The following is a 27,452-nucleotide window of genomic DNA, read 5'->3' on the forward strand; positions in this document are numbered from 1 at the left end:
CTCGCTTGAGAGGCGTGGCTTTCGGTTTCGGTTTCGGTTTCGGGTTGTGCTTTATAATGCAGCCCGATAAACGGGCTAGGCAGTGTTCCCGAGTTGGTTTTACGAATAAATATCTTCTCGGACGAGTTTGTGCCTTGCCATCCTTTTGTCCGTATCATGCTGGAGCCCGGACTCCTTCACTGGTGACCCCGACGTGCGCTCGGCAGCCTCCCCCGAGGCCTGGACCTTCACTGGTGACCCCGAATTTGAACACGCAACCCCGACTGCCCCCGCACAGATGCGGGGGCTGCGAACGGACACGGCAAGCACGCCCTAGCCAGGGAAGCCACCTAAGCTGGTGACGCCAGCTTCTCCCGCACGGCTTCGGGCGCAGTTTCGAATGCGGTTTCGAAATGCCGGAGTTTCGGAAACAACGACGGCCATGACTATGAGGTTCGCGCACCGCGCTCGGCTCCTCCTCTATGACCGGAGGGGCGAAGCTATTCTAAGACCCTCCGAAGGCACGGCTGCTTCGTCACCTTCGCGCACCTACAACTACAACCGCAACTACTTCTCCGACCCTGCAACCTCGGGAGGCCCGCGAGGAACCTCGGCAGCCTCCCCCCGAGGCCTGGACCAGCCCATCGGTTGGCTCACCCGCTTTTCGCGTGCACCGCTCGAGCCTTCTCGGCACTGCCCCCGCGCACTGCAACCTCGGGAGGCCCGCGAGGAACCTCGGCAGCCTCCCTCGAGGACTTGCCCGGCCCCTCGGCGCCCCCCGTCCACTGCATCCCCCGAGGCCTTGACCAGTCCCGCATCCTCGGGAGGCCCGCGAGGAACCTGGGCAGCCTCCCCCGAGGCCTTGACCAGCCCCTCGGTTGGCTCACCCGCTTTTCGCGTGCACCGCTCGAGCCTTCTCGGCACTGCACCCGCGAACTGCAACCTCGGGAGGCCCGCGAGGAACCTCGGCAGCCTCCCCCGAGGACTTGCCCGGCCCTTCGGCCGCCCCCTCGTCCTGCACCCCCCGTCCGACCACCCGCCACCACACCGGACCCCCCCCCCCCCCCCCCGCGACTGGCCAGGGGTCGTTTCGGTCAGGTCATCCGGACCCCCCTCAGGTTGACCTCCCTGGACCAAGTCCATTCTGGGGGGGTGTGTGTAGCGACCCATGGGTCCCCCAAGCAAGACCGGCATCAGAATCCCCTTGCTCCAGCCGGTGACGTCACCGGCGGGGATCCCCGGCGCCAGAGTGGCTGGTCACGTGACCGCCAAAGCGTGCCGCGCGTGCGGGTATAATGAGCTACACCTGTGGATCACGTGACCACCGAAGCACGCCTCGCTTGAGAGGCGTGGCTTTCGGTTTCGGGTTGTGCTTTATAATGCAACCCGATAAACGGGCTAGGCAGTGTTCCCGAGTTGGTTTTACGAATAAATATCTTCTCGGACGAGTTTGTGCCTTGCCATCCTTTTGTCCGTATCATGCTGGAGCCCGGACTCCTTCAATACCATCAAGTTGTCTCTACTTATCCCAGTCTGACTTTATTACTCCCGCCAGGGAGTAATGCATTCGTGTGTGTGTGTGTTTTCGTGTGTTTGTGAACACGATATCTGGAAAAGTTCTGAACGGATTTGGATGAAAGTTGGTGGGATGATTGCCCTTGGGATAAGGAAGAATTGATTAGTTTTTGGTGAAGTTCAGGATATCATTCTGGGTCCAGGAATTTTTTGAAGGATTTTTTTTACCATTGGAAGATAGGGCTCTTTTTTTTTTCACATTATCTTCTATATATTCTATATTTAACATTGTGATATGAAAATAGTTTTCATATTTGTTGTAAATGTAGTTTAAACTCGTGGTTATGCGTTAGAGCGGTGTATTTTTTTAGCAGCGTCATCTTCAATGTTCTTTTTTTTATATATAATAAAGACATATTCTGTCATTTTAAAACGACCAAAGTGTGTACTAGGTTTCCCCGTTTCTTAAAATGTATCGTTTGATGCGTAAAATGCTTTAAAAGTTGTTTTTTTTTTGTTGTTTTTTTTACCTCAGAAGAGATATCAACATTTACCTCAGCGAATGTCAATCGCGGTGTCAGTATTTGATGAACTTATAAAGACTTAGGTGACTTATAAGTGTGACCAGCATATGCACGGGATTCTTCCCAGAAGAATGAGTGGTCGCATTAGCTTGTACGACTTAAAATGAGCGAGTTTTGTTTTGACGTTTGGGCCAGTTTTACATGTTGTATCCCTAAGGAATGAAATGAACGTTTTTCTGGCCTACAATTTTATTTGAAGTCACACATGCCTCAAAATACACTCACTCATATAGAATTGAACGCTGAATCCGAAAATGTAAGTGAAATTGTCTTGTTTTTTTTTTTACATTATCTTCTATATATTCTAAATATATATCTGTGCAGTGTCTGTCTTGTGTTGTCTTGTCTTGTGTTGTCACTGAACTACTCCCTCAAACTTTTGTGAAATCGTACTATTCCAACTTGACCCACGGCGGGAGTATGCGCTCTACTGAGTGGCGTTCTAGTTATTTATGTAACCTCTAATTCTGCTCCTCCTGATGCTTCCATCAAGTCTCCAAGCTAACATAATTATTGACCTTTTGTAAATTAAATTTTAACCCATTGAACATGGAAAATTCCAATTTTTGTTTTCAAATTTCCAGTGATGCCATTGCACCTCTTGTGACATCATCCATAACACTGCCTTCACCGAATAGAATTCCCATTCAGTCCAACTCCTTATCTGCACATTGAACTGGGCCATTGACCGCTTCCTTTCCTTTCTCCCCCTTCACCACTCATCATAACCTTCATTTTATTAACGTTGATACATAAACCTTTCTTCTCGATTGCACTTTTCCATTTTTGAAACATCCCTTTTGCTCCAATTTCACGTTCAGCATGAAATACCCAGGTACAAAAGCTCACATGGGAATCGTGACCTTTCATTCTTTGTCAATCCATCAATGTTATGTTGGCACACTGTGCAGAGAAATTGTGCAATCAGGGTATCATTTTGATGGTGATTTAGGCATATGAGAGGCCGGAGGCTTAAGGGGATAAATTGGAATTAGATAGGTAACTGGATGCATTGGATATTGATGGGTACAGGGATATTGGCAGGACGTATCGGTAGTTCGTGTGTGTGTGTGGGTGATGATTTCTGGTGTTGGTGTAGCGCAGGCCTGATGGGCCGAACGGCCTCCTTCTGTGCCGAAGTTCCTTGTGTGTATCCTTGTGGGAGAGAATGGCTCAGGGGTGTGTACGCATGTGTGTGTGTGTGTGCTCACACAGGTCAAAGGTAATACAGCTCAAGAAGCAGCTCTGCCAAATGGCCTCTTGGTTGGACACAGCTATTCTGTCACTGGAATTGACAAGGTGAGAGCATGTTTGTGTGAAATTATTTCCACACTGTTAACTGCAAACCATCTATATTCTATAAGTTTACTCGCACACATGTTGTTTATATATTTTTTTCCACCAAATGGAAATTCTTACCTGTGGAACACAACCACTGTTATTAGTCGTGATGGATTACTGACCATATTATGTTACAATAGCTACATGCATAACCTCTGTACTTCTCAGCGTGGCCTTGGGTGAGTAGACAGATTTGAGGCAAGTGTGCGTACCTGTAGGGTCTAGGCCATTCAGCCAGCCCCCAGTAGAAGCTGCTCAAATTTTCAACAATATAAATCAAATTTTGCAATCAGAAAAACAGGAAGGAATTTCTCATGGGAATATCCATCCAAGTATGCTTGAGCTTATCTTTGGCATAAATATGTTATCATATGTGAAATATGTTGGAAGCGAAATATGAGAATAAGAAATCAAGGTTTTCTTTGGAACATGTGACTTGTGTATCTTCTTTCTAAAGGGCAGTTCTGAATGTTTTGTTTTTTTTGTATACAGAATCGAGGCTCGTGGAAGAGCTAACTCATGGAACATGAAAACATGCAGACACACAAAATTTTTTTTTTTTTTTTTAAAGTTTTGGATACTACTGTTGTGGGGTTTGGAGTTCATCTCGGTTCCTAAAGAATCTTTCCATCGCTTACAGTTTCGTCTGACCAATGGAAAAATTGTACATCTTGTGCGTCTGAGGAACCCGTGGGGGAAGGTGGAATGGAATGGTCCATGGAGTGACGGGTGAGTGGGAGAGGCAACGCCATTATGCAGTCTGATCATGTGGCATATCATATATAACATACATGAGGCAGGTTGAGAAGAAATGTAATGCAACATATAGATCTTATACATTCTGAAACCAACAATCAAACGTGCGTATGGTCACATTTCCACATGGGGAAAACTGGAACGGGCACTTGGTAGGGCACAAACCTCTGCCAGGCTGAACGGTTTGGAAGAGGGTGATAACGATGATAAAACGATTCCCTTGGCTTCATGCAAAGTAAACCAGGAGTATCTTTGGAGAAATGAGGCAAAATCACCAAGACCTTGGTTGTCTTACCATCTGCACATTTGAAGATGAAAAAGGGATATGAAGTGACAAGCCTCAATAAGCGGTTTTTTTAAAATCACGACAAATACAAGGCACAGGGAGGTGAAATTTGCTGCGCCAACGGACACGCATGAAGCGCAGCCGTTCTCTAGCACGACCACGACAAAGAGAGCGAAAGGAAAATGCGACTGCCTGGTCTGACTGCCAGTTCCAGAGTCTGTGAGCGAGGGGAGGAGAGGCATCCTCCTTTGGCCCTCGCTGATGTGACCCTCCTCCCCTCAGACCAATCTCCGTGCCCCATTTCATCGCTCCATGGCCACGACCAATCGTAGTCTTCGGGACGGGGCCTCACGGCCTTGTTTGACGCCCAATGACGAAGGTCGAAGCATGGCCTCCCCGTCACGAGTCGTCGGGGGGCGGAGTCTAATCTCTGTTTGGGAATGTTCGGATGACGTCGCGGTCGTGGGGCGGGGTTTACTTGCCTGATGGAATGTGCGGGTTTCTGTCGGGCTTGTCGGTCTAATGGCCGTTGTTGTAACAATGGGGCCGATTGCTTGGCTGACTGAGATTTTCTAAGAACATTAGGGAAAATCACAGGGGGCCAATTACACACTGGGGTTTATTAATCTTACGCCCTAGAACTAGTTAACACAAAAGCCACGCCCCTTATGGCGACATGCAACCACTCTTAACTTGCACGTTTGCTCTGCTTATGTACATCGAAATGGGCTTTCCACATGTCACACGGTCCATGCTAAACTATACATTCCTGACTTCACTAAGGTATTTCATCTCCTACCCCCACAAACTTAATAGTATTCACACCCCTTGGCATTTTCACATTTTGTTGTTGTAGCCTGAATTTAAAATGGATTAAATCTAGATTTTTGTCACCAATCAACACAAAATACCCCATCATGACAAAGTGAAAACATGTTTTAAGAACTTTTTACGAATTTATAAAAATACGAAGTAGAGTAATATATAACTTATAAGTATATCTAAATACCTCGTGAGGAAATCCACCTTTGGCAGTGAATAGAGCTTCAGGTCTTCTTGGGTATGTGTACATCAGCTTTAGCTTTGCACATCTGGATTTGGGGAGTTTCTCCCATTTTTCCTTCCAAATTTTCTCAATCTCTGTCAAGTTTGATGGGGAGTGTCGGTGAACAGCAATCTTCAAGTTTTTCCACAGATTCTCAATGGGATTCAAGGCTGGTCTTTAGCTGGGCCACTCAAGGACTTTCACCTTCCTGTTCTGAAGCCATTTCAGTGTTGCTTTGGCTGTATGCTTGGGGTCATTGTCCTGTTGGAACTGAAATATTTGCTACAGTCTAATGAAATGGAAAACCAAATACTGCATTGGCGTCATCATAAGGAACCAGAAGAAGTAAAGAGCCAAGATGGAGTCATCAGGAGGAACCTGGATAGGATTCAGGTTTCAGCTGCTACTCCTCTACCTTTAAACCCATCCAAGCACAGCCAAGTGAGCCTTCCAGAAAAATATCTGCAATAATTCACTTCTCCTAAGACAGGTAGATAAAGAAAGAGAAGTAAAGTACAAGCAAGAATTAGAATGAATAAATAAAAATATGAAAAAGTAGAACGAAATGTGAAAGGAACAAAGATGTTGGGAAGAACCCAGATAGATAGATTTCAGCAGTTCTTCCTCAGGCAAAAACACAGCAACAGTTACAAGCTACCAGAGGTCCACTAAGGACTTTTACACTCTGAAGCAGGTTCTCCTCAAGGAATTCCTTGTATTTGGCTCCATTTATTGTTCCCTCCATCCTTACAAGTCTCCCAATCCCTGCCTCTGAAAATCATCCCCATAGCATGATGCTGCCTCGACCATGCTTCCCATTGGGGATGGTGTTACATGGGTGAAGAGCTGTGCTCGGTTTCTAGCAGATATGATTCCGCTTTGCATTCAGGCCAAAGAGTTCAATTTTCATCACATCAGCCCACATAATATTTTGCCTCATGCTCTCAGTCTTCCACATGCCTTTTTGCAAACTCAGGCGTCTTGTCATGTGCTTTTTTCTCAGGAGTGGCTTCCATTTGGCCACTCTCCCATAAAGCCTATATTTGTGAAGTTGTGCAGAGACTGTTGTTCTTCTGGCAGACCAAGGAACTCTGTAGTTCTGTCAGAGTGGTCATTGGATTCTGGGTAGTTCCATATTCTTCCCATTTCCTAATGATGGAGCTCACTGTGCTATTGGGAACTTTCAACACTCTATAAATTGTTTTATACCCTTTCCCAGATCTATGCCTCCTCACAATCACAATTATCTCAGAGTTCTACGGACAGTTCCTTGGATTTCATGGTACAGTTTCTGCTCTGACATGTACCATCAACTACGGGACCTTATATAGAAAGGTGTATTTCTTTCTAAATCATGGCCAATCAATTGAATTGGCCACAGGTGTGGATGCCAATCAAGTTGTAGAGACATCTGAAGGATGATCAAAGGAAATTGGATGCACGTGAGCTCAATTTGTAGTGTTATAGCAAAGGGGTTGAATACTTATTTATTCAAGACATTTCAGATTTTCTTTTTTTTTATTTGTAAAAAATTCTAAAAAAAATAAATAAAGATCCATTTTGACATTATGGGTTATTATTATTACTAGGGCATGCCCGTACTATATCTATATCTAAAATTATATCCCCCCCTCTATTTACATGAAATGGTTTGGTCCATGAAATGTTTTGGTTCATTCGCAACGCCAAAGCGAACGGCGAACGCTTTACATGAAATGGTTTGGTGCATGAAATGTTTTGGTTCATTCGCAACGCCAAAGCGAACGGCGAACGGCTTGCGAGTACAGTGACAATCCCCCCGGGGTTTTTATTAGTTTTAAAACATCGTTTAACGCCAACATAGCGCCAACATAGTTTGCAAACGTGAAATAAATGAATACGCTCTCAAATGTGCCATCCGAGGCAGAGTGTGTCCGCCACGTTCGGCACACGCGATAGCTCGCTGCTCTCTGATTGGTTGAATCGTTTTTTGGACATAGCTCGGTAAGTAATTGTCCGATTAATATGAAACCTTGAAAAGGCACATCCTCGGGTCCCCAGCAATATACCTGGCAAGTTTAAAGTATATCGGACCCGTGGTTGTCGAGAAACAGCGGTCACAGACAAACGTACAAACGTACAAACAAACAAACACACAGAGATTACTGGAATTATAGATATACTAGGGCATTGCCCGTACGTGGGTGCCCGTTCCTTGCCAAAAAAAAAAAAAAACGCTACCCGTACGCTCTACCCCGCCCGTACGCCCGTAAACAAAAAAAACAACGCTCTTCGCTTCCGCCCTTCGCTCTGACTGAATTGGGAGAAATAATGCGCATAAGAAATCGAATTACGTACCGTAATGGCGGTCAGCTCGTAACGCGCTCAGCTCCGCTCGTCTCACATCGGCCACGCCTACGCAACAAAGCGTTCTGTGATTGGCTGCCGGAAGATAAGTCGTCACTGTCCGGAAGTTCGCAAATCGCAGTTACGATGAATCGTTTTAATTTAATCGCAGTTTGAATTCGTTTTAAAACATAGTTTAACGGCAACATAGTTTTCCAACGTGAAATAAATGAATACGCTCTCAAATGTGCCATCCGAGGCAGAGTGTGTCCGCCACGTTCGGCACACGCGATAGTTCGCTGCTCTCTGATTGGTTGAATCGTTTTTTGGACATAGCTCGGTAAGTAATTGTCCGATTAATATGAAACCTTGAAAAGGCACATCCTCGGGTCCCCAGCAATATACCTGGCAAGTTAAAAGTATATCGGACCCGTGGTTGTCGAGAAACAGCGGTCACAGACAAACAGACGTACAGACGTACAGACGTACAGACGTACAAACGTACAAACGTACAGAGATTACTGGAATTATAGATAGATGTATAGATCAGTGCTAAATTTTTTTTCATTTCATCAATTTTAAATTCAGGCTGTAACACAACAAAATGTCATAAAAGTCGAGGAGTGTGAATACTTTCTGAATGCAGTGTATATTACAAAATTCATTACAAGTGTTCTACATAAAGAGAAACTCTACTGTTTTAACTTGTGTGTCTAACAGATCATGATAATGTAACTGCCTTTTGAGCAACTGCCTTTTATGGGTGAAAGCAAAGTGCTGATATATATCAAAAAAATGCTTATCAGTGTTGCTGTTCACCTGTTTTCTCCACAGATCTAAGGATTGGGAGACTGTCAGCAGAGCCGATAAGGATCGTATGGCTCTAGTTGAAATAGAGGATGGAGAGTTCTGGTGAGATTTGGGGTATAAAGACGAAATATAAACCCACAATGTAAGCAAAATACTGCAACACTCGGATGTATAAAAGATGAATGAAAATCTATATCTAATGGAGCAAGTGTTTGTATGTAAGTATGTCCACACCATACCCATTGGTTGAACAGCTGGCCTGGCGCCAACCACAATTGTAACGTGAATAAAAATCATACGTCCACCATTTTGGTGCGATGGTAAGCGTCTTTGGAAGTGTCATATTCACAATCACCATGCCCTCCCTACAAGTTTTTCATTCAGCGTAAAACAACCAAAGCGACTGTTTAAAGGACGATCAAATATCGAAATGTTGGAGCCAATATACGTCATGGGCTTTGCGAAGGCAACAGTACATATAGTCCTCAGGCCTCAGGCCTCTGGTCCTGGTGTCAGCCGATGCAATTGGAATTATCCGGATTAATTATATAACCAACGTCTAATGTATATACATGTATGTATATATATATATATACAAATATATGCACATAATCAGTAGGTATGTTTTTGCTTCACGTATGAAACCTGGGTTATTTTGTTTATTTCTGGGACCGATCATGGCAGCGGTCTGTTGCCTACACACCGCACAAATACAGGGATGTGTCAGAGGAATGTGGTGTATGCTTTGAACAAGATCGCATGTAGGGTGGGTACTCTGCTCATAATAATAATAATAATAATAATCATTGATGATGGAAAGAAAAAAACATGATATAGCAAGTGGTCAAAAATCCTAAAACAAGCAAATGCAGACACATCACAGTGGTTATGAATGGCTCACCCCAAAGCAATCACATTAGTAACTAGATGGTATTCATAGAATACTTACCCTGCACAGTCAACTTGTTGTGGGCCAACTCTTCTGTTTTTGAACATTTTTTTTGGATCCAATATGGCTGCCAGACCACGTGACCGATAACATCATAAGTTTATATTCTCTAATATAATTGTTGCATAGATCACGCTCAATACATTTCAAACTGATCAGACTAAGCGTTGTCTCTGTCAAATTATGACCTCATAATTATGGCACCAATGACGTCATCATTAACAACACCTATTCCCCATATGAAGTTATTTACAATGAGCCATGTTTAAATTTTTTCCATGCAGCGGTTTTGGAGATATAGAGGTGCAACATTTTTCGGTTTTTCCAAGATGGCGCCTGTACCACATGACCTATGACGTCATCATGATTATCATTAAAATATTCTGCAGGAGGAGGCTCCAATGGCTCCAATGGTGAAAATTTAATGTCCATCAGACCAACAGTTGCTGAATTTTTTAAAATAATGATCAGATGGATAAGTGTTGTATTTGTCGAATTATGACATCATCATTAACATATCTTATTCCCCATGGGGAGTAGTTGACAATGAGCCAGGTCTCAATTTTTTCCATGGAGTGGTTTCAGAGATATAGAGGTGCAAAGTTATTCCAAGACGGCGCCTGTACCACGTGACCTATGACGTCATGATTAGCATTAAAATATTCTACAGGAGGAGGCCCTCCTATGCTAAAAATTTCATGTCAATTGGACCAACGGTTGCCGAGAAAATGAATTTTTAAAATGCAGACATGGCACACGTACGCACCTGAATGCTTAACCCCGCTTTTCGCTTCGCGAGCGCAGGGTAATGATAACTATACCACAAAATCAAGTGCTTAATACCACTTGGCATGCTCATCACATGCTAATAGACCATGGGCCAAGCCCCTGTTTTGCTTACTTTTGTGACCCACCTCGCATATCTTCCTGCATTTATAATACTAGGGCATGCCCGTACTATATATAAGCTAGGACGTGCCCGTACGTGGGTGCCCGTTCCTTGCCAAAAAAAAAAAAAAATTTGTGTAGGGGTGTGTGTGTGTAAACATCCTAGGGCGTGCCCGTACGTGGGTGCAAAAAAACATGCGTGCAAACAACAACAACAAAAAAAAACTTTGAAACCACGTGGCAGTAACGACCACAGAACCCCCCCCCCCCCCCCTCTATTTACATGAATGGTTTGGTCCATTCGCAACGACCACAGAACCCCCCCCCCCCTCTATTTACATGCAATGGTTTGGTCCAAAGCGAATGGCTTGCAGTGTTTGGTAAAGAAATCGCCATAGCTCGGTAACTACTTCTCCGATTAATATGAAACCTTGAAAAGGCACATCCTCGGGTCCCCAGCAATATACCTGGCAAGTTTAAAGTATATCGGACCGGTAGTTGTCGAGAAACAGCGGTCACAGACAAACATACACACATACACACATACAAACACACAGAGATTAATGGAATTATAGATAGATGTTTTGTAAAAATATTACAGAACTCATATCTGAAACTCGTCAAGCACAAAACTTGCACATATTTTCAAAATGTGGAAAAAACACCCAAAATGTTGACGATCTTTTCAATAAATATTGTCCAATCACAGCACATGTAACATAGGCCACGAGCGGACGTGAGTGCTAATCAGCCAATCGCACGCTTTGTTTCAGACTGTACATGCAGTACTGGCGCAGCTGTCATGGCGACATATCTTCTTGATCTGCGTGTTGAGCTTTTTGAATGAAGAGATGATTGATGGATGGAGATTGATAACTAATAGGCACACATATTTACTTGATTGCGGGACTTGTAATTAATTGATGCATATCTTGTCTGAATGAACAAATGTAATACATCTATATTATATTCTCTGTCGGTGATATGTCTGTCCGGGGGTGTGGCTACACCCGGTCTGGGAGGGGGTTCAAAAACAAATATCCACCATTTTCTTTCCTCGCATAGTTTTGAGGCCTGTTTTGTTGGGCCCATGGTGTCTTGCTCTCTCTCACAGTTTTATTTCAACTCTAACTCGATATCTCATTTTATTTTGCACAGTCGCTAACATGGTTTTAGACTCGGTTGAAAAAAAAAACGGGAAGAAAATCCGATGAAAGTTTCCGTTTATAGAACGAAATTAATTTTCAAAGGCCTGTAATTTCAAGGCCATTGACACTCTCTCACACCTTTATCTCCAATCTAACTCACCATCTGATTTCATTTTTATCGATGGTTTTAGACTCGGTGTCAGCAATAATTGAGAACATTCACGCACACGCAGGAAAATGCAGAGATTTTTTTTTTTTTTTATCGCGCCACGATGTATCATACACCGTCCAACATGACACAAACGGCAACATGTCGACATATATTTAAAATTCGCTTTTTCTTTTCCGTTAAGATATATTACTTTTCCGTTTGATGACAGTCGTCACAAAAACGTCAACAATATGGAGAGGGGCAGAGCTTCGTTCACGTGTCGCCGCAGACGGGAAATTGCCGACAGATATTTCTTCGTTCTTATTTCATTCATCATTATTATCCGGAAGTGAAGGTAATCCTGTTTAAACTTCCATTCATTCCATCGATCTTTTTTTTTTTTCACACCAGTTTTCAACAGCGTGTTCACATCCAGAATGAATAAACAAACTCCATTTCACGTGTGCATGGACATGTAATTCACATATGTAAAATAAATAAATAAACAGACGGGAAATTGCTGAGAGATATTTTTTCGTTCTTATTTTATAAGCTATGTGCACGTACACTTTAAAGAAGTTTATTTGAAATCTTTAATTTTAAAAATGTCATTTTGTATTCTGTAACGAAAAGAGTAACATTGGTTTTTCCGGGAGAGATAGGTGTTATGTGATGTTCTTATGCACCGTCCAAAAGACTTTCCCCAGGGGCTTTTCCATTTGAGGTGTATTCTTTATATAGTCGGAATGTTTCATTCTTTAGATGTAGTCACAATAAAAAGTTGCAATTCGGTATTCTGCACGTGGGGAGTAAGGCGGAGCATCGTTTACGTGTCGCTACCCGCGTTTGTAATCCCGTGTGTGTGTGTGTGTGTGTGTGTGTGTGTGTGTGTGTGTGTGTGTGTGTGTGTGTGTGTATATATATGTGTGTGTATGTGTACATATGTGTGTGTATATATGTGTGTGTATGTGTACATATGTGTGTATGTGTGTTGGTGTGTGTGTGTGTTTGTGTGTGGATGTATATGTGCGTGTGTGTGCGTGTGTGTGTGTGTGTGTGTGTGTGGATGTATATTTGGGTGGTCCAAATATTTGAAGATTGGATTTTCATTTCTCCACAAGCCTGCCCCTATTCCTATTGACGAAAGTAGTTTGTGGTGAACATTTGAGCTTGATTGGACAATATGTAGAGGTTGCTCAAAATGTTGACAAATTTTAATGAATAATAAGATACAGAATTTTTAGCATCATACATCAATTCATAGATAATTATCTATTTTCAATTACTCAAATTATTTATTATTGTTGGCTTGCACTTGTCTTCAATGGTATGACCAAGAGATTGTGCAAAAGCACTGGCCACAAACATAGCACGCCGATCTGAGAGATTTACTCTGTCCAGAGTTGCCACTATTGCTGGAGTGATCACATTGATGGGAGCCTTTTTCGCCTGTTTGGCAGAAGATGGACTTTGGAGTTTGAATTCATTGTCCCCTGAATCGGAGCTTTCAATCTCAGACTCATCATCATAATCAACCACAGCCGATGTTGATGGAACAGATTGCATTGCTGTTAGAGTCTCAGCAGCATGTTTCTTCTTTCTTTTATCTTCATTCTCAAGCCTGATACACTTTCTGTTCTCCTTCACTGCCTGAGTGTTGTCCACAGATCCCATACGTGAACTTGAGGGATCCTCACGCTGCATGATAAGGAATGCTTTGTCTTCTTCATTCGTCATTTTCTCAAGCGCATCATTTGGTGAGATATCGAAGAGGGATTGAAGATCATCTTTGAACATCTGCTCCTTCACTCCATAGTTTTCGAATGTCTTGGTTCTATTTTTCTTTACCAGTTTGTAGGCATCATACAACTTCAAAAGTTGGCGCTCACAGGAATCTACTCTCTGCACTGGAATTCGTGCTTTCTCCCAGTATGCACACACAGCTTGTACACTAAGTTTGGCACTTTCACGAACTGTATGGTGTTCTTGTATGTGATGGTACAACATTTTCTGCAATGTGTGTCCTTTGGTTGGTAGTCCCCCCACATATTATTTCCTTTTCAGACTTGCCCAGCAACCAAACTGTGGAAGCGCTGCGAGTTTCTGCCATCTGAAAAAAACAGGATAAATTAAAAATGGTATTTTGTGAGCAACCTCTAAATAAGTTCCAATTGACCTCATCTTTGGTTCATATGATCTTTATGAACAGAGGAACAAGGGCAGCCTTGTGGAGCATGGATTCGTAATAGTATTAAATATTACATATATCTGTGGACCACCCTAATGTATATATATAGATGTGTATATGTGCATATATATATATATATATACATATATATATATATGCACATATACACACATATACATACACATACACATATACATACATATATATATACATACACATATACATACACATATACATACACATACACATGCACATATACATACATATGCACATATACGCAGAACATGTGTGTGTGTGTGTGTGTGTGTGTGTGTATGTTTGTTTATATATATATATATATATATATATATATATATATATATATATATATATATATAATGTATATATATATATATATATATAATGTATATATATATATATATATATATATATACACACAGACTTGGCATTTAATATGGATTATATATTTTTTTCTTGACTTGGGTTTACTTTCTTAACTCAGTATATCAATCTGGTGAGTTTCTTTTATACTTTGGTGATTTATTTGTTAAAAGAACCATGTCACTGATTGTCTGTCGCAGCAAGAAGTCAACAACAGGATTATATCACAGGTGGCATGGCAAAATGTATGGACAGGTGCATTTGATGATTGGCTTCACAGTCGGGTATACAAGGGTTGTTGCGTTCTGTATCAGTAGAAAACAACTGCTGCACGTCTCCAAAAGTTATTGCCGCTTCCTCTGGAGATGGTCCGTCAACTCGACAATGCTGTTTGTCATGGAGTGGTGGCTTTACGAAATTACGGCATGAAACAGCGTGCTATTGCTCGGCGGTATGGCATCACTCAAGGTCAGGTGTCAAAGATCCTGAAACGAAATGCTCAGAGGGGTGTCCCTACTACAATACCGAGGCCAGGACGTCCCCGCAGAACCACAAGGAGGGATGATCGCCAGCTGCACTGGTTAGTCCGCAATGGCCGTACCAAGTCAGCTAATCGGCTTAGGGCTGAGTGGCAGCAACTGACAAATGTGCCTGTATCCAGAAGGCTAGTCAACCAACGACTGGTTCAAGCAGGCTATCGTGCCAGGCATCCCCTGAGAAAGCCACGCCTGACCAGACAACACCGCCAGCGCCGATTGCAGTGGGCCGGAGAGCACCGTCAATGGCAGCCAGGACACTGGAATCACATGATCTTCAGTGATGAGTCTAGATTTCTGGTCTATCGTCAAGATGGCCGCGTCCGAGTGCGCAGACAAGTGCATGAAGCCTACAACAAAGATTGTATAGTGCCAAGAGTCAGAGGTGGTGTGGTGACCGTTTGGGCTGCTTTTCATGCAGGGGGCAAAACTGACCTGGTTGTTCTGAATGGAAACCTGAACCAGTTCAACTACAGGGCCATTCTGGAAGAAACATTGCTTCCATTTGCTTGTGCAGCCTTTCGAGGAAACTTTGTCTTCCAAGATGACAATGCACGGCCTCATCGTGCTCGCATGATCCAACACTTTCTTGCTGACCGTGGTGTAGAACATATGGAGTGGCCTGCCATGTCCCTGGATATGAATCCGATAGAGAACTTGTGGGCAGAATTAACGCGTCAAATCGACCACTTGGACCAGTAGCCGACCTCTGTGCGTGAATTGCAGCAGGCTATTGTCACTGCATGGCAAGCGATTCCTGTCCAAACCTTGGCAAATCTCGTGAACAGCATGCCTCATTGCCTCAACGTGTACGTGCTTTCCTGAATGCTCGTGGGGGTTACACGAAGTACTGAACTGTAATTTTACTGTCCGTAATCCCAGTCGTAATTTAACTTTTGTTAAAATTTTTTTGGCTAATGTGCAAAATAAAGAGATACTTCTGGAAAACTTACAGAAGTTTAACACAGTACTGTCCATGAATTGAGTTCGATATCAGTTTACATCACTTTCAAGGATCAATTTTTTTTTCCGAAATGTCAAATGTGGTTTTTGTTTCTTTTAAAGGTCACATTAACAAAATCTAGAATAATTTCAACATAATACCAATGAACTTTTGGTTCTAAGACATCTTGAAAAGTAAGTTCACCCCAACAAAAAATATTCCATATTAAATGCCAAGTCTGTGTATATATATATATATATATATACAGTATATATATATATATATATATATATTGTTGCGGATTCGGGGGTCGGCGCTCCCCTTATCAAGGGGGGGTTAATCCCCTTGTCTTTTAAGCTGGCCGTCCCCCAATCCTGGAAGCTATGACGCTCCTTCCGGTCGGAATTAGCTAGGGTGATTGGTCAATGAAGTCCCAAATACCTACTTACTAACCCGACCGTAAAGCAGGGAAATAACTCCCGCTCGAACCACGGATAAGATGGAAATTGCCAAGCGGTTAGCAATCCGTGGCCCGAGCCATTAACAAAGACTAACCCGATCCTGAGCGGTTTCCAAATCGTGCCACAGGTACTCAATTGAAAGAAAGGATGGAGGTGATCAGATTTGGGAAAAACCAAGAAAGAACAAGGTACATTTATTAACAAACCAAAGAGTAAACGAAAGGAATATACAGGAGGAAGAAGAAGCAGGATACAGGGCAGGCTTACCGATACAGTATTAACTTAACGACCCCAGACGAACATACACACTCACATGGGATGGTAGCTGGTAGGGGAGGAAGGTCCAGGCAGATGGTCAGGCTCCTCGCCTGGTCCCGACTCGTGCCGTGGTGGTGATGGAAGCAGGCTGGCAGCGTGCCGCGTCGTCGTTGACCACGAGCGGACGTTACATATATCGGGGGGACTGGGAGGCCACGTACGTAATATGTAGCTCGTGCCAACGCTCTCTCTCTCTCTCCCGAACAATGTTCGTATCACCAAGCTCTCTCTCTCACCTCAGCCCTGGTTGGATAGCGAGGGCTCACCGGCTCCGCCCTTGACGGCTCGTTGACAGGGCCACGCCTCGTTCTTGTGTCCCGCCCCCTTTTTCCTCGGCCTGAGACCGCATGTTCAATGGTGTTTGTTTGAGCAAACTTCAGCTCAACGCAGCGAACGCTGCTGGCAAACGGAGGCGCGTAATAGAATTGGGAGAGAGAGGTTGGAGAGGAAGCGAATGGGGCCTATCTTATTTAATTAATGCAACGCAGATTCAACTATTGGGAACACAGCCATATCTGACACATAATAAGGAAATAACTAAAGTTCCTATGGTGGCCTACGTGTTGCATATGGACTAACTAAGGGTGCAACCTTTAACCTTTTAAATGATGGAATATTATTTACAAGTATTTACAAAGTGAGGGGTTCTAAAACCGCAACAATATATATATATATATATATATATATTATTTATTTATTTATTATTATTATTTTTATTTTTTTATATATGTGTGTGTGTGTATGTAGATGTGTGTGTATATATATGTGTGTGTGTATATATATATATATGTGTGGGTGTACGTGTGTGTGTGTGTGTATATGTGTGCAAAGGTGGGCGGTCCGCTTCGAAAGTCCGCTTATCCGCTTATCCGCTGCAGCGGACTAACGTTTTCGAAGCGGATAAGCGAATCGGAACAACCCTCGGAAACCGAAGCGGATAAGCGTAAGCGGACTACCGAAAAATTAAAGCGCATCGCGATTCGCCAAATCAGCTGTTAGCCTGAGCCGTTACTCTAGAATTGTGAATATTTATTTAAGTGAATAATAAGTGAAACCCTAACAACTCGGCCCTCGCCCAATCTCTTCCCGCTCGAGTTCCGTGATGCTTGGGTAACTCTGTTTCTCAGGCATAACACGCCGCTCCCGAGCTCTGCCTCGGTCGAGCGCGTGTTCAGCTACGGGTCGGACATCCTCAGGCCTAAGAGGTCGGCCCTGGCTGCACCGAACTTCGAGGCCCTCGTCTTCATGAAGGGCAACCTCCAAATCCTCAAGAAGGCCCACGAGGTGGAGGAGGAAGCCGAGGACTAGTCAACAGACTGCTAGTCTGTTGACTAGTAGACTCTCTTGTCAAAGAAAGGACGGGCAAATTGATTTTTCTTTAATGTAACTTGCATATATTAAAATTATATTTAAATTAACTGTAGAGTAGAGTAGAGTTGAGTGGAAAACTTTATTTCAATAAATTTTGAATAAATTTTATTTAAATAAAAATGTATATTTTTGATCTTAAAAGCTTTGTTTGTCTTTGTAGTCGTTATAAATGGCTATTTAGGCTTAAAAAGCATTAAATTCCCTTGAGAAACGTCAAAAATCGCTTTAAAAACGTCGAAGCGCTTTTAAAAAATCGAATCGAAGCGGATAAGCGGATAAGCGGTAAGCGGACTAAGATTTTCGGCCGCTGAAGCGGATAAGCGAATCGGACTACACGGGCTGGCGGAGCGGATAAGCGGTAAGCGGACTTAAAATTTTCCGAATCGCGCCCACCTTTATATGTGTGTGTGTATATGTGTGTGTGTATGTGTGTTTGTGTGTGTTTGTGAGAGGGTGTAGGACCTTGATCACCCACAATCCTGGACAGTTTCCCCATCTCTACATAGACTACATCCACTATATATACTGTTGGTCTGTCTGTGTCGCCATTTTTCTTTGAGATGGCTGAACGGATCTTCGTCAACCTTTCAGAGGTTCATCAATGAGTGCCTGGGAGTGTTTTAGGAAAGGTTTTTTTTTTTTTTAAGTTCGTTTTTTTGGATTGAAATAAAAAATCGCTCGATAATGCCTAAACCTTTTTGATTAATGACATTTATATACAAGAACACATTCGCATGAATAAATACAAAACAATCACCAGACATTTGAACACAAATAATCAAACAATTCTGGAAGCGGCCGAAGTTGGAGGTAAGGCTTCTTCTTCTTCCTGGACGTCATCATACTTAACTCAGAAACGTGATGAACGGCACATTCAGCAGCATATATTCAACGAAAAGGTAAAATGATGATTTGACATCAGTGATGGATTCTGATTTGGATGTAATTACTTTTACATTATATTTGCCCTCATTTCAAATATGTTAACGTTTCTTTTTCTCTTGAGCAACGCCGGGTACTCCAGCTATAAACGCTTTTATACTTTACTCAGGGTACAAATACAAATATAACTTTGTCTGGGGGGTAACATTGGCTACATGGCTGCGGCCTCATTCGGGGGTGTGGGAGACCGGGATCGGGGTGTAAATTCTCTATGTAAATGTGTACCGTGTAGCGCCACCTGGTGATGGTGGCAGAGGGTATTACAATTTCCTTTTTTACCTGTGCAACACTGAGGTTAAAGCACTCCTTGCAAGGGGAAATTTTTCCACCTTCCCTTCCCCACCTCCCCCAAAACAGAGGGGCTTGTCAAAGCCACCCCCCTCCCCCCCCCCCCCCCCGCAAAATATATCTTCCCTCTCCCTCTCACCTCCCCACCCCACTCACTTCCTCACCCCCCCCCCTCTCCTGCTTCCTCCCCTCCCCCCACCCTCCCCTCCTTTCCCCCAGGTACTCCTGCTGCATCCTTTATATTTAGAATTCCCATTCAATTCAATCATTTAGTGTGCAGCCTGTGGATGCGGGGTAGCATCATTAGCATCATTGCAATAATATGAGGGTGTGGCTGTGCCGCTGATGCAGTGGCCCCTGTAGGTTAGAGCAGAAATTTGTATTTTCTCATGGTGCCAGCGATGGCTCGCGTATTCTTCGCGAAGGACATCACGATCTTCAACATCTAGCAACTAATTCTGGCAGATGGGACACCCAGTTTAACGTCCATTCGAGTGATGGCACCTGCACTGATGAATGACTCTGCCTGTGAAACAATAGAATCACAGTTTATAGGTGGTTCGGAATTCAAACCCAGACTAGTCAGCTGAGAGGCGAATGTGCGTACCTCTAGGCCATCCAACCACCCCACTAGATCTAGTAACAGGGGACAAAGCAAAGAGTTGCACCATGATAATAGACATTGCATGAACCAAAGATAATAATATTTAAGAAAAATTGACAGAGAAGATGAACAATTACCAGGACTTCCAGGTTGGTTTTAGCCCTTTCTCCCAATGGTGAAGAATCACTTAAATAATTAAATAATTCTCATATGCGAATCCATATTCAGATCTTCACCAAAATCGAATCGAATTCTCCTTGTCAGACACCCAACTGATCCACCAAGTTTCGTCCAAATCCGTCCACATTTTTCTTGAGATATCCTGCTATGTATCGTTTTTAGCCCGATCTCCCAATGGTGAAGATTCACTTAAAAAATTCTAGTAGCCGGATCCGAATCCGGATCTAATCATTTAGTTCGTGTCACATACACTACCTCTCTGCCAAATTTCGTCCAAATCCGTCCACAACTTTTGAGATATTTTGTTCACAAATGGACAAACGGACAAACAGACAGACAGAGGTGAAAACATAACCTCCATCCACCTTTGGTGGCGGTGGTAAAGATTCATGGTAGTTGAAGAAAATTTAGGAGCACTGAGTATAAGAACAGAGAGAGAGGTACCTCCTGAAACTCAACATCACAGATTGTATACCGAAAGCGGTGCTTCTTATAAAGAGCAGATCGGTATTCCAGGATCTGCATGATTCCAAGTCCAAGGAAAACCTATTGATGGAATAACTAAGCATTGACACACCGCAATAATACGAAACAACCGTTGTTTGTCATGGTGTCTTTGTTCAGGATGGAGTTCCAGGACTTGGAGCAGCATTTCGATGACGTGAGCATATGTTACCTTTCACCTGTGATTGTGCGTGATAAGAAAATGAAGCGGGATGTGACCTGGACCACCACGACACACGAGGGCAGCTGGATACCAGGAGTGAATGCTGGAGGCTGTACCAATCACAAGGGTAATAACCCTCACTACATTCCTAGTTATTTTGAGGATCACCTGTCTTAGGCATTCTCACTCCCCTTACATCCGTGTTGTCCTTCAGCTTTAAGTATCTTTCACATGAGGTTTTGGATCGCCATGTCGATCAGACCATCAAGTCTGAGAAGAGGGTGTTGAATGAATGGAACTCTTCAGTTTAGATTTACTCTTCCCAAGTCTAAACTTTACGGTAACCTCCATTCATTCATCCCCCTCTTCTCCCACCTGTGGAACTGTCTTCCCGAACCTGTTATCTCAAGCTGTTCCACACCTTCCACACTGTCTTCCATTTCTACCTCTGAGCTTTACTACAACGGCTGAGACTTTGTTACCTTTACCTGCAATTCCTCCTCTTGCACAGTGAAGCAACCGGATGTTGTTGTCTGTCCTGTTTTCCCTTTGCCCCACTTTGTCTGCTGACTCATTGGCAGTTGGATGGAGGTTATGAATTCACCCCTGTTTGTTTGTCAGCAGGATATTTCAAAACGTTATGGACGGATTCAGACGAAACTTGGTCGACAGGTTGTGTCCGTGACGAGGACAAATTGGTGGCAATTTGGTGAAGATCCGGATCCAGATGAGAAGAGGAGAATTTTTTCAGTGATTCTTCATCTAAGAGATGGGGCTAAAACTGATATACAGCATGATATATCAAAAGGTTGTGAACGACTTGTGACAAAACTTGCTGGATAAGTTAGTTAGGCAACAAGAACAAGCAGATTAGATTTTGGTTCAGCTCCGAATCCAGATCTGGCCTATCGGTGGGATACAAAACGTAAACTGTTTTTTTTGTTGTTTGTTTGTTTTTTGTATACAAGATCGAGGCTCGTGTAAGGGCTAACATTAACGACAAAAAAAAAAAACGGACACATAAGACAAAATAAATGGAGCGGGAGACGAGATGGGGATCGAGGGAGAAGCACACAAGTACAACATTTGAGAACAGGGACATCGGGAGATCTGTGGGAGTGAGAGGGCTTGGGGGGAGGAGGCGTGGGAAGGGCGGGGGTGGGGGTGGGAGCGGTATAAAACACATGGACTCTGCCAGGACTTCCAGGAAAGAAGTCGGAATTTCAAAAAAAGTGGATCTGGGTTGAATTAACGGGGGTAGAAAAGATCAAGGTTTTGGATGGGGGAAGATAAGAGATGGTGGTGAACAGCTGTTTTAAAGACCTGGAGGGAGGAGTGCGATTGAAGAGAGTGAGGGAGTTTGTTCCAGAGGCAGGAGAAAAGAGGAATGAAGGAGTGAAGGTGAGCAGAGAGCCTAGATTTTGGCAGTTTAACCATAAGAGGGTTGCAGGCAGATCTTGTGCGACCTGTAGGAATATTTGCCGGACAGAGCCCGGGGAGAGCTGGGGGGGGGGGGGCAAGGCCGGAGAGGAGTCGGTAAAAGACAGAAAGACCACCAACCTGCCTGTGGTGAGTGCGTGAAAGGCCCTCGGAGTTAGCTTCATCGCGGGAGATTCCAATGATTCTGAACGCTTTGGTTTCAACAGCGTGAAGACGAGCTAGGTGTGAGGCAGGAGCACCAGCCCAGAGGGGAGAGCAGTATTCCATTGAGCTGCGGATGAAAGCCTTGTATGTGGTGAGGAGCTCAGGTGTACCAAGGAAGGACTTCGCACGACGGAGGATGCCCAGTCGGCGACTGGCTTTGGAGGCCAGATTTGAAATGTGGTTTTCCCAGGAAAGATCATGGCAGATAGTGAGACCCAAAAGCTTGAGTGACAGAACTTCTTTGAGAGGATTGTTGAGAAAGTGGATGGGAGGGTTGTCCAGTCGGTCTTTTCGGAGAGACATCGTAAGAGTGTAAGATTTGTCAGGATTGAAAGACATGTTCCACTTGTTTGCCCCGTCTGTGATTTTGTCCAGGTCTGCAGAGAGTGAGGAGGCTGCAGACTGCCGATCTGAGGGATGAGGAATGGAGCGACAGAGAGTGGAGTCATCAGCAAAGAGATAGAGAGGATTTTCCAAGAGAGTCAGAGAGATCATTGATGAAGACCAGAAAAAGCACAGGGCCCAGAACACTGCCTTGGGGAACTCCAGCCTGAACAGGAAGAGGAGATGAGAGAAATCCAAACTGTTCATCCTGGTGGAGGTATGCACGCTCTTCCGAGTGCCGTTCTAGGTTTTTGACTGCTTTCATGCCAGCAGTGCCCAGGCCAAAGCTCTATTGACCCTCCAATCATAACATTTTATTCAACACCTGTTTGGAACTTTGATTATTGATTTAAAAAATGCAAACTCGTCTCCCTATTGTCAGAATGAGACAAGGGCAATATTGCCAGATGTTGATAGCAGGTGCTGCCTGGTGACCTACGATAGTCCGTCCGGAAGTGTGGTCAACCTCGTTGGACGGAATGCTCCCCAGGCCTGTCGACTATCCTTCCCATTGACAAGATGACGTCACTGGCTAATAGACAAGGTTTCCATGGGAATCACCTGCACTGCACTGACAGGACTAAAGCTTGGAGGTCTGACATCAGTTAGTGCTTCCCTTGCTTGATTCCCTTGTGAGGCCACAGCAGGCCCAGTGAGCACTGTAAGCAGGAATTTTATTTTTCATAAATCCTTTTATTCACAATATTTTCTTGGACTTCCTTTGGAGCTGGACCAGTTGTTATTTCTTAAAGAGATCACAACCCTCAGGGTTTATTTGACCGATTAATCAATTGTAGGTGCAGAAGCTCATGATCTCCTTCCTTAAACCCTCTTGGTTGCAGAAACATACTGGACAAACCCACAGTTTATGGTGCACCTGGAAGCTGGGAATGACTCCACGTGCTTCCTCACAGTCGCCCTCATGCAAAAACGTCATATCCGAGCCCTCCAGTCTGAGTCTTTGTACATTGGATTCTCAATTTACCGGGTCAGTTTCTTCCATTGCATTGCTGCCTTCCTAACTCGTTCCTTGTCTTACTCAGCTGACTTCCTGTATCCTTTTGCTTCCTTTTTTTGTCAATATAGTACCTTTGTATGCTGGCACTCTTTTTGAGATGACCATTTTATGGTCTCTGTCTTCTGGTTCTATAACGTCCACAATTATTCGCACATGGTGGGGACGCTTGGGGTAAGCTTGGTCCAAGGCTTTCACGAACCTAGGTTAGGCAGGAATTTGTATTTTTGGTGCTGTCGATAACTTGCCTACTCTTCATGAAGAGCACCGTGGGATCTTTAACATTCACCAAGCAATGCCAGGAGACAGGATGCCCAGTGCCTGTGAAACACCTGGATGACATTTTTATAGCCGGGTCAGATTCAAATCCAGGCTCCACAGCTTGGAGACCATTGTGCATACCTCTGTGGTCTAGGCCATCCTGCCAGCCCTCATTATCTTGCCAAAACGAAGTTTTTGCAAGATGTATTAGTCAGCTTGTATGTTTGTTTTTTTGTTTGTTTTTTTGTTTTTTTGTTTGTGGTTAATCATTTTTTTTCACGTTTAGATCACTCTGTAGACCACAGTTATTATTGGAAACTCCTGTAACTTCGCATATCAGAGTCCTATAGAGATACCCTTCAGCACACAAAATTTTGAAGGTCAAGGTCAAAGGTCAAGGTCACTTTGTGGTCAATCATGGAGGTCGACGAAACCCTTATTTTTTGAGTAACTTTGATCGGATCGTCTCCAAACTTCATGGGAATCTAGTATATGGTCCGGCGCTCAGCTGATTAGTTTTTGGTGGCGATCGGCCTTGACCTTCATGGTTAGCGCTGGAGGTCGAAAATTATTGACCCCAAGGTCAAATGTTGAAATCGTAGGTACCATATCTTCGCATATGTTCGCATGTAACTTCGCATATCAGAGTCCTATAGAGATACCCTTCAGCACACAAAATTTTGAAGGTCAAGGTCAAAGGTCAAGGTCACTTTGTGGTCAATCATGGAGGTCGACGAAACCCTTATTTTTTGAGTAACTTTCATCGGATCGTCTCCAAACTTCATGGGAATCTAGTATATGGTCCGGCGCTCAGCTGATTAGTTTTTGGTGGCGATCGGCCTTGACCTTCATGGTTAGCGCTGGAGGTCGAAAATTATTGACCCCAAGGTCAAATTACGAAACCCTTATTTTTTGAGTAACTTTGATCTTATGATCTCCAAACTTGGTGGGTATATAGGGTGTGGTATGGCGCTCAGTTGATTAGTTTTTGGTGTCGATCGGCCTTGACCTTCAAGGTCATTTTGAAGGTCATTCAATTTTGACCAAAAGGTAAAATTTTCAAGTTTCAGTTACCATATCGAGTAATACCTCATATGAATGCCCTTGATGAGTGCTTCCCAGATCTGTAAACAGTTTGACGCTATGACGTCATTTGATGACGTCATGACGAAAAAACGGAATTTTCATGAAAAAATTATTTCCTCAGTTCTCATCAAAATCTTTCAATATTTCATGTGCGTTGGTCATGAAGACATACTATTCACCATACGAAATTATTAAGGTCAAGGTCAAAGGTCAAGGTCACTTTGCGGTCAATCATGGAGGTCAACGAAACCCTGGCAAGATACGGTTCACCCTGTGGGTGATGTTTTATTTATTGGTTTCTCTGATCATCCATAAGATTCAACGCATTACGTCAGCAGAGATGCACAGTTTGCGTTCACTTAAATTTACAAAAAGAAACTATAACTGCATGCAGGTATGCCGGGTACCGGATGACGCCCGTTCTAATGCTGATGCCATCATATGACAATGCCAACACATGCCACCTGTTCTAATGACGATGCCATCCCAGGCCCCCCATTCCAATAACGATGCCATCCTACACTGCTAGTTGCAATAACGATGCCATCCTACACTGCTAGTTGCAATAACGATGCCATCCTACACTGCTAGTTGCAATAACGATGCAATCCTACACTACTAGTTGCAATAACGATGCCATCCTACACTGCTAGTTGCAATAACGATGCAATCCTACACTGCTAGTTGCAATAACGATGCCATCCTACACTGCTAGTTGCAATAACGATGCCATCCTACACTGCTAGTTGCAATAACGATGCAATCCTACACTGCTAGTTGCAATAACGATGCCACCCTACACTGCTAGTTGCAATAACGATGCCATCCTACACTGCTAGTTGCAATAACGATGCCACCCTACACTGCTAGTTGCAATAACGATGCCATCCTACGCTGCTAGTTGCAATAACGATGCCATCCTACACTGCTAGTTGCAATAACGATGCCATCCTACACTGCCAGTTGCAATGTTGCTGCCATCATATGACGATGCCCTCCCACGCCATCCATTCCAATAACGATGCCATCCTACGCTGCCAGTTTCAATGATGCTGCCATCATATGACGATGCCCTCCCACGCGCCATCCATTCCAATAACGATGCCATCCTACGCTGCCAGTTTCAATGATGCTGCCATCATATGACGATGCCATCCCACACCATCCATTCCAATAACGATGCCATCCTACGCTGCCAGTTGCAATGATGCTGCCATCATATGACGATGCCATCCCACGCCATCCATTCCAATGACGATGCCATCCTACGCTGCCAGTTTCAATGATGCTGCCATCATATGACGATGCCCTCCCATGCCATTCCAATGACTTATAACAGTGATAAATGATTTCTGCGTGGGCGCTTGCAAAACTGCGAGCCATGACGAATAAAGGTTGATAAGTATGGCATCATGGTGCACATGGTTTGGCAGCAATTTTGAATCAAAGGAAAACATTTGAAAATATTTTTTTCTCTGAAACCATTTTACCGACTGATGTGGAAGTTAAAATATATAATCCACTACCCATGGCGAAAATAATTTGATAACAATGATGTCATAGGTCACATGGTTTGGCAGTCATATTGGATTGAATGAAAACCATTAAAAAAAATCCTCCTCTTGAACCGCTCAATCGATCTATGTGAAAGTTCATGTAGATGAACGACCCAATCATGGGGATATGTGTTTGAAAGAATCATAGTTTGAAAATGTCAACATCATCAGTCACATGGTCTGGCAGCCATATTGGATTGAAGTTAAAACTTCTTCAAAAAATCTTCCTCTCTGAAACATTCTCTGATTTTTACCTGCGACATTTCACAGGTCTACATGAGCTTTAGCTTGTGGTTGTTGCTGTTGTTGTGATTCTTGTTGGGGGGGTCGACTTTTGAAATGTGCACCCATTGGTCAGACACCTGCGGGCAACGTCCACATCTGTCGTTTGACTCCACCCACCATAGCACCGAGACAAAATAATATGGTCACCATCTTGGTTTTCTGGTGGGCCTAACACATTAGTCCTGGAGGCCAGGGCTGATTAATAGAAGGCCCGGGTTTGTAATCCGGCAAAGGTTTAATCCAGCCCGTCAGAACGCACGGTAATCAAGTGTTACGTTACGCAAATTACTAAAATAAAAAAAACCCGTTATGTAATTTTTAAACAACTCCATATTGGGGTTAAATAATCGGTGACTGTGTGACGAATCGGCTCGTTCTGAAATAACTGTGGAGAGGGTGACATGGATGAGAGGTGTCGAATGAAATTTTTAATAGCGCATTAAATGTGAGTTTCCCAATCGGCCCTGTCCCGCATTTTGTCACAGGTTGTGACCACAGTGCGGTCATTCTTGTTTAAAAATCAATGTATTAAAATAAAACAATGTGACCCATTTGCATTAAAATA

At 43.6% G+C, this 27,452-nt stretch overlaps 1 protein-coding gene across 4 annotated transcripts in view; it reads left to right on the plus strand.

Moving 5' to 3' along the window:
* The window catches only part of LOC137439635 (calpain-9), a 92,210-nt gene that overhangs the window by 22,706 nt on the left and 42,052 nt on the right, over positions 1-27,452 (plus strand). For all 4 annotated transcript variants that reach the window (XR_013621415.1, XR_013621414.1, XM_078768350.1 and 1 more), the window contains exons 6-10: positions 3,294-3,377; positions 4,060-4,148; positions 8,666-8,743; positions 20,614-20,783; positions 23,527-23,672. Coding sequence is in view for 2 of the 4 variants with exons in the window: in XM_078768350.1 (XP_078624476.1) it covers positions 3,294-3,377; positions 4,060-4,148; positions 8,666-8,743; positions 20,614-20,783; positions 23,527-23,672 (567 nt within the window). In the remaining 2 variants the exon portion in view is untranslated. The remainder of the gene's footprint in view (positions 1-3,293; positions 3,378-4,059; positions 4,149-8,665; positions 8,744-20,613; positions 20,784-23,526; positions 23,673-27,452) is intronic.

Source organism: Myxine glutinosa, chromosome 14, assembly GCF_964187855.1.
Source record: "Myxine glutinosa chromosome 14, kmMyxGlut1.1, whole genome shotgun sequence".
NCBI classification, from domain to species: domain Eukaryota; kingdom Metazoa; phylum Chordata; class Myxini; order Myxiniformes; family Myxinidae; genus Myxine; species Myxine glutinosa.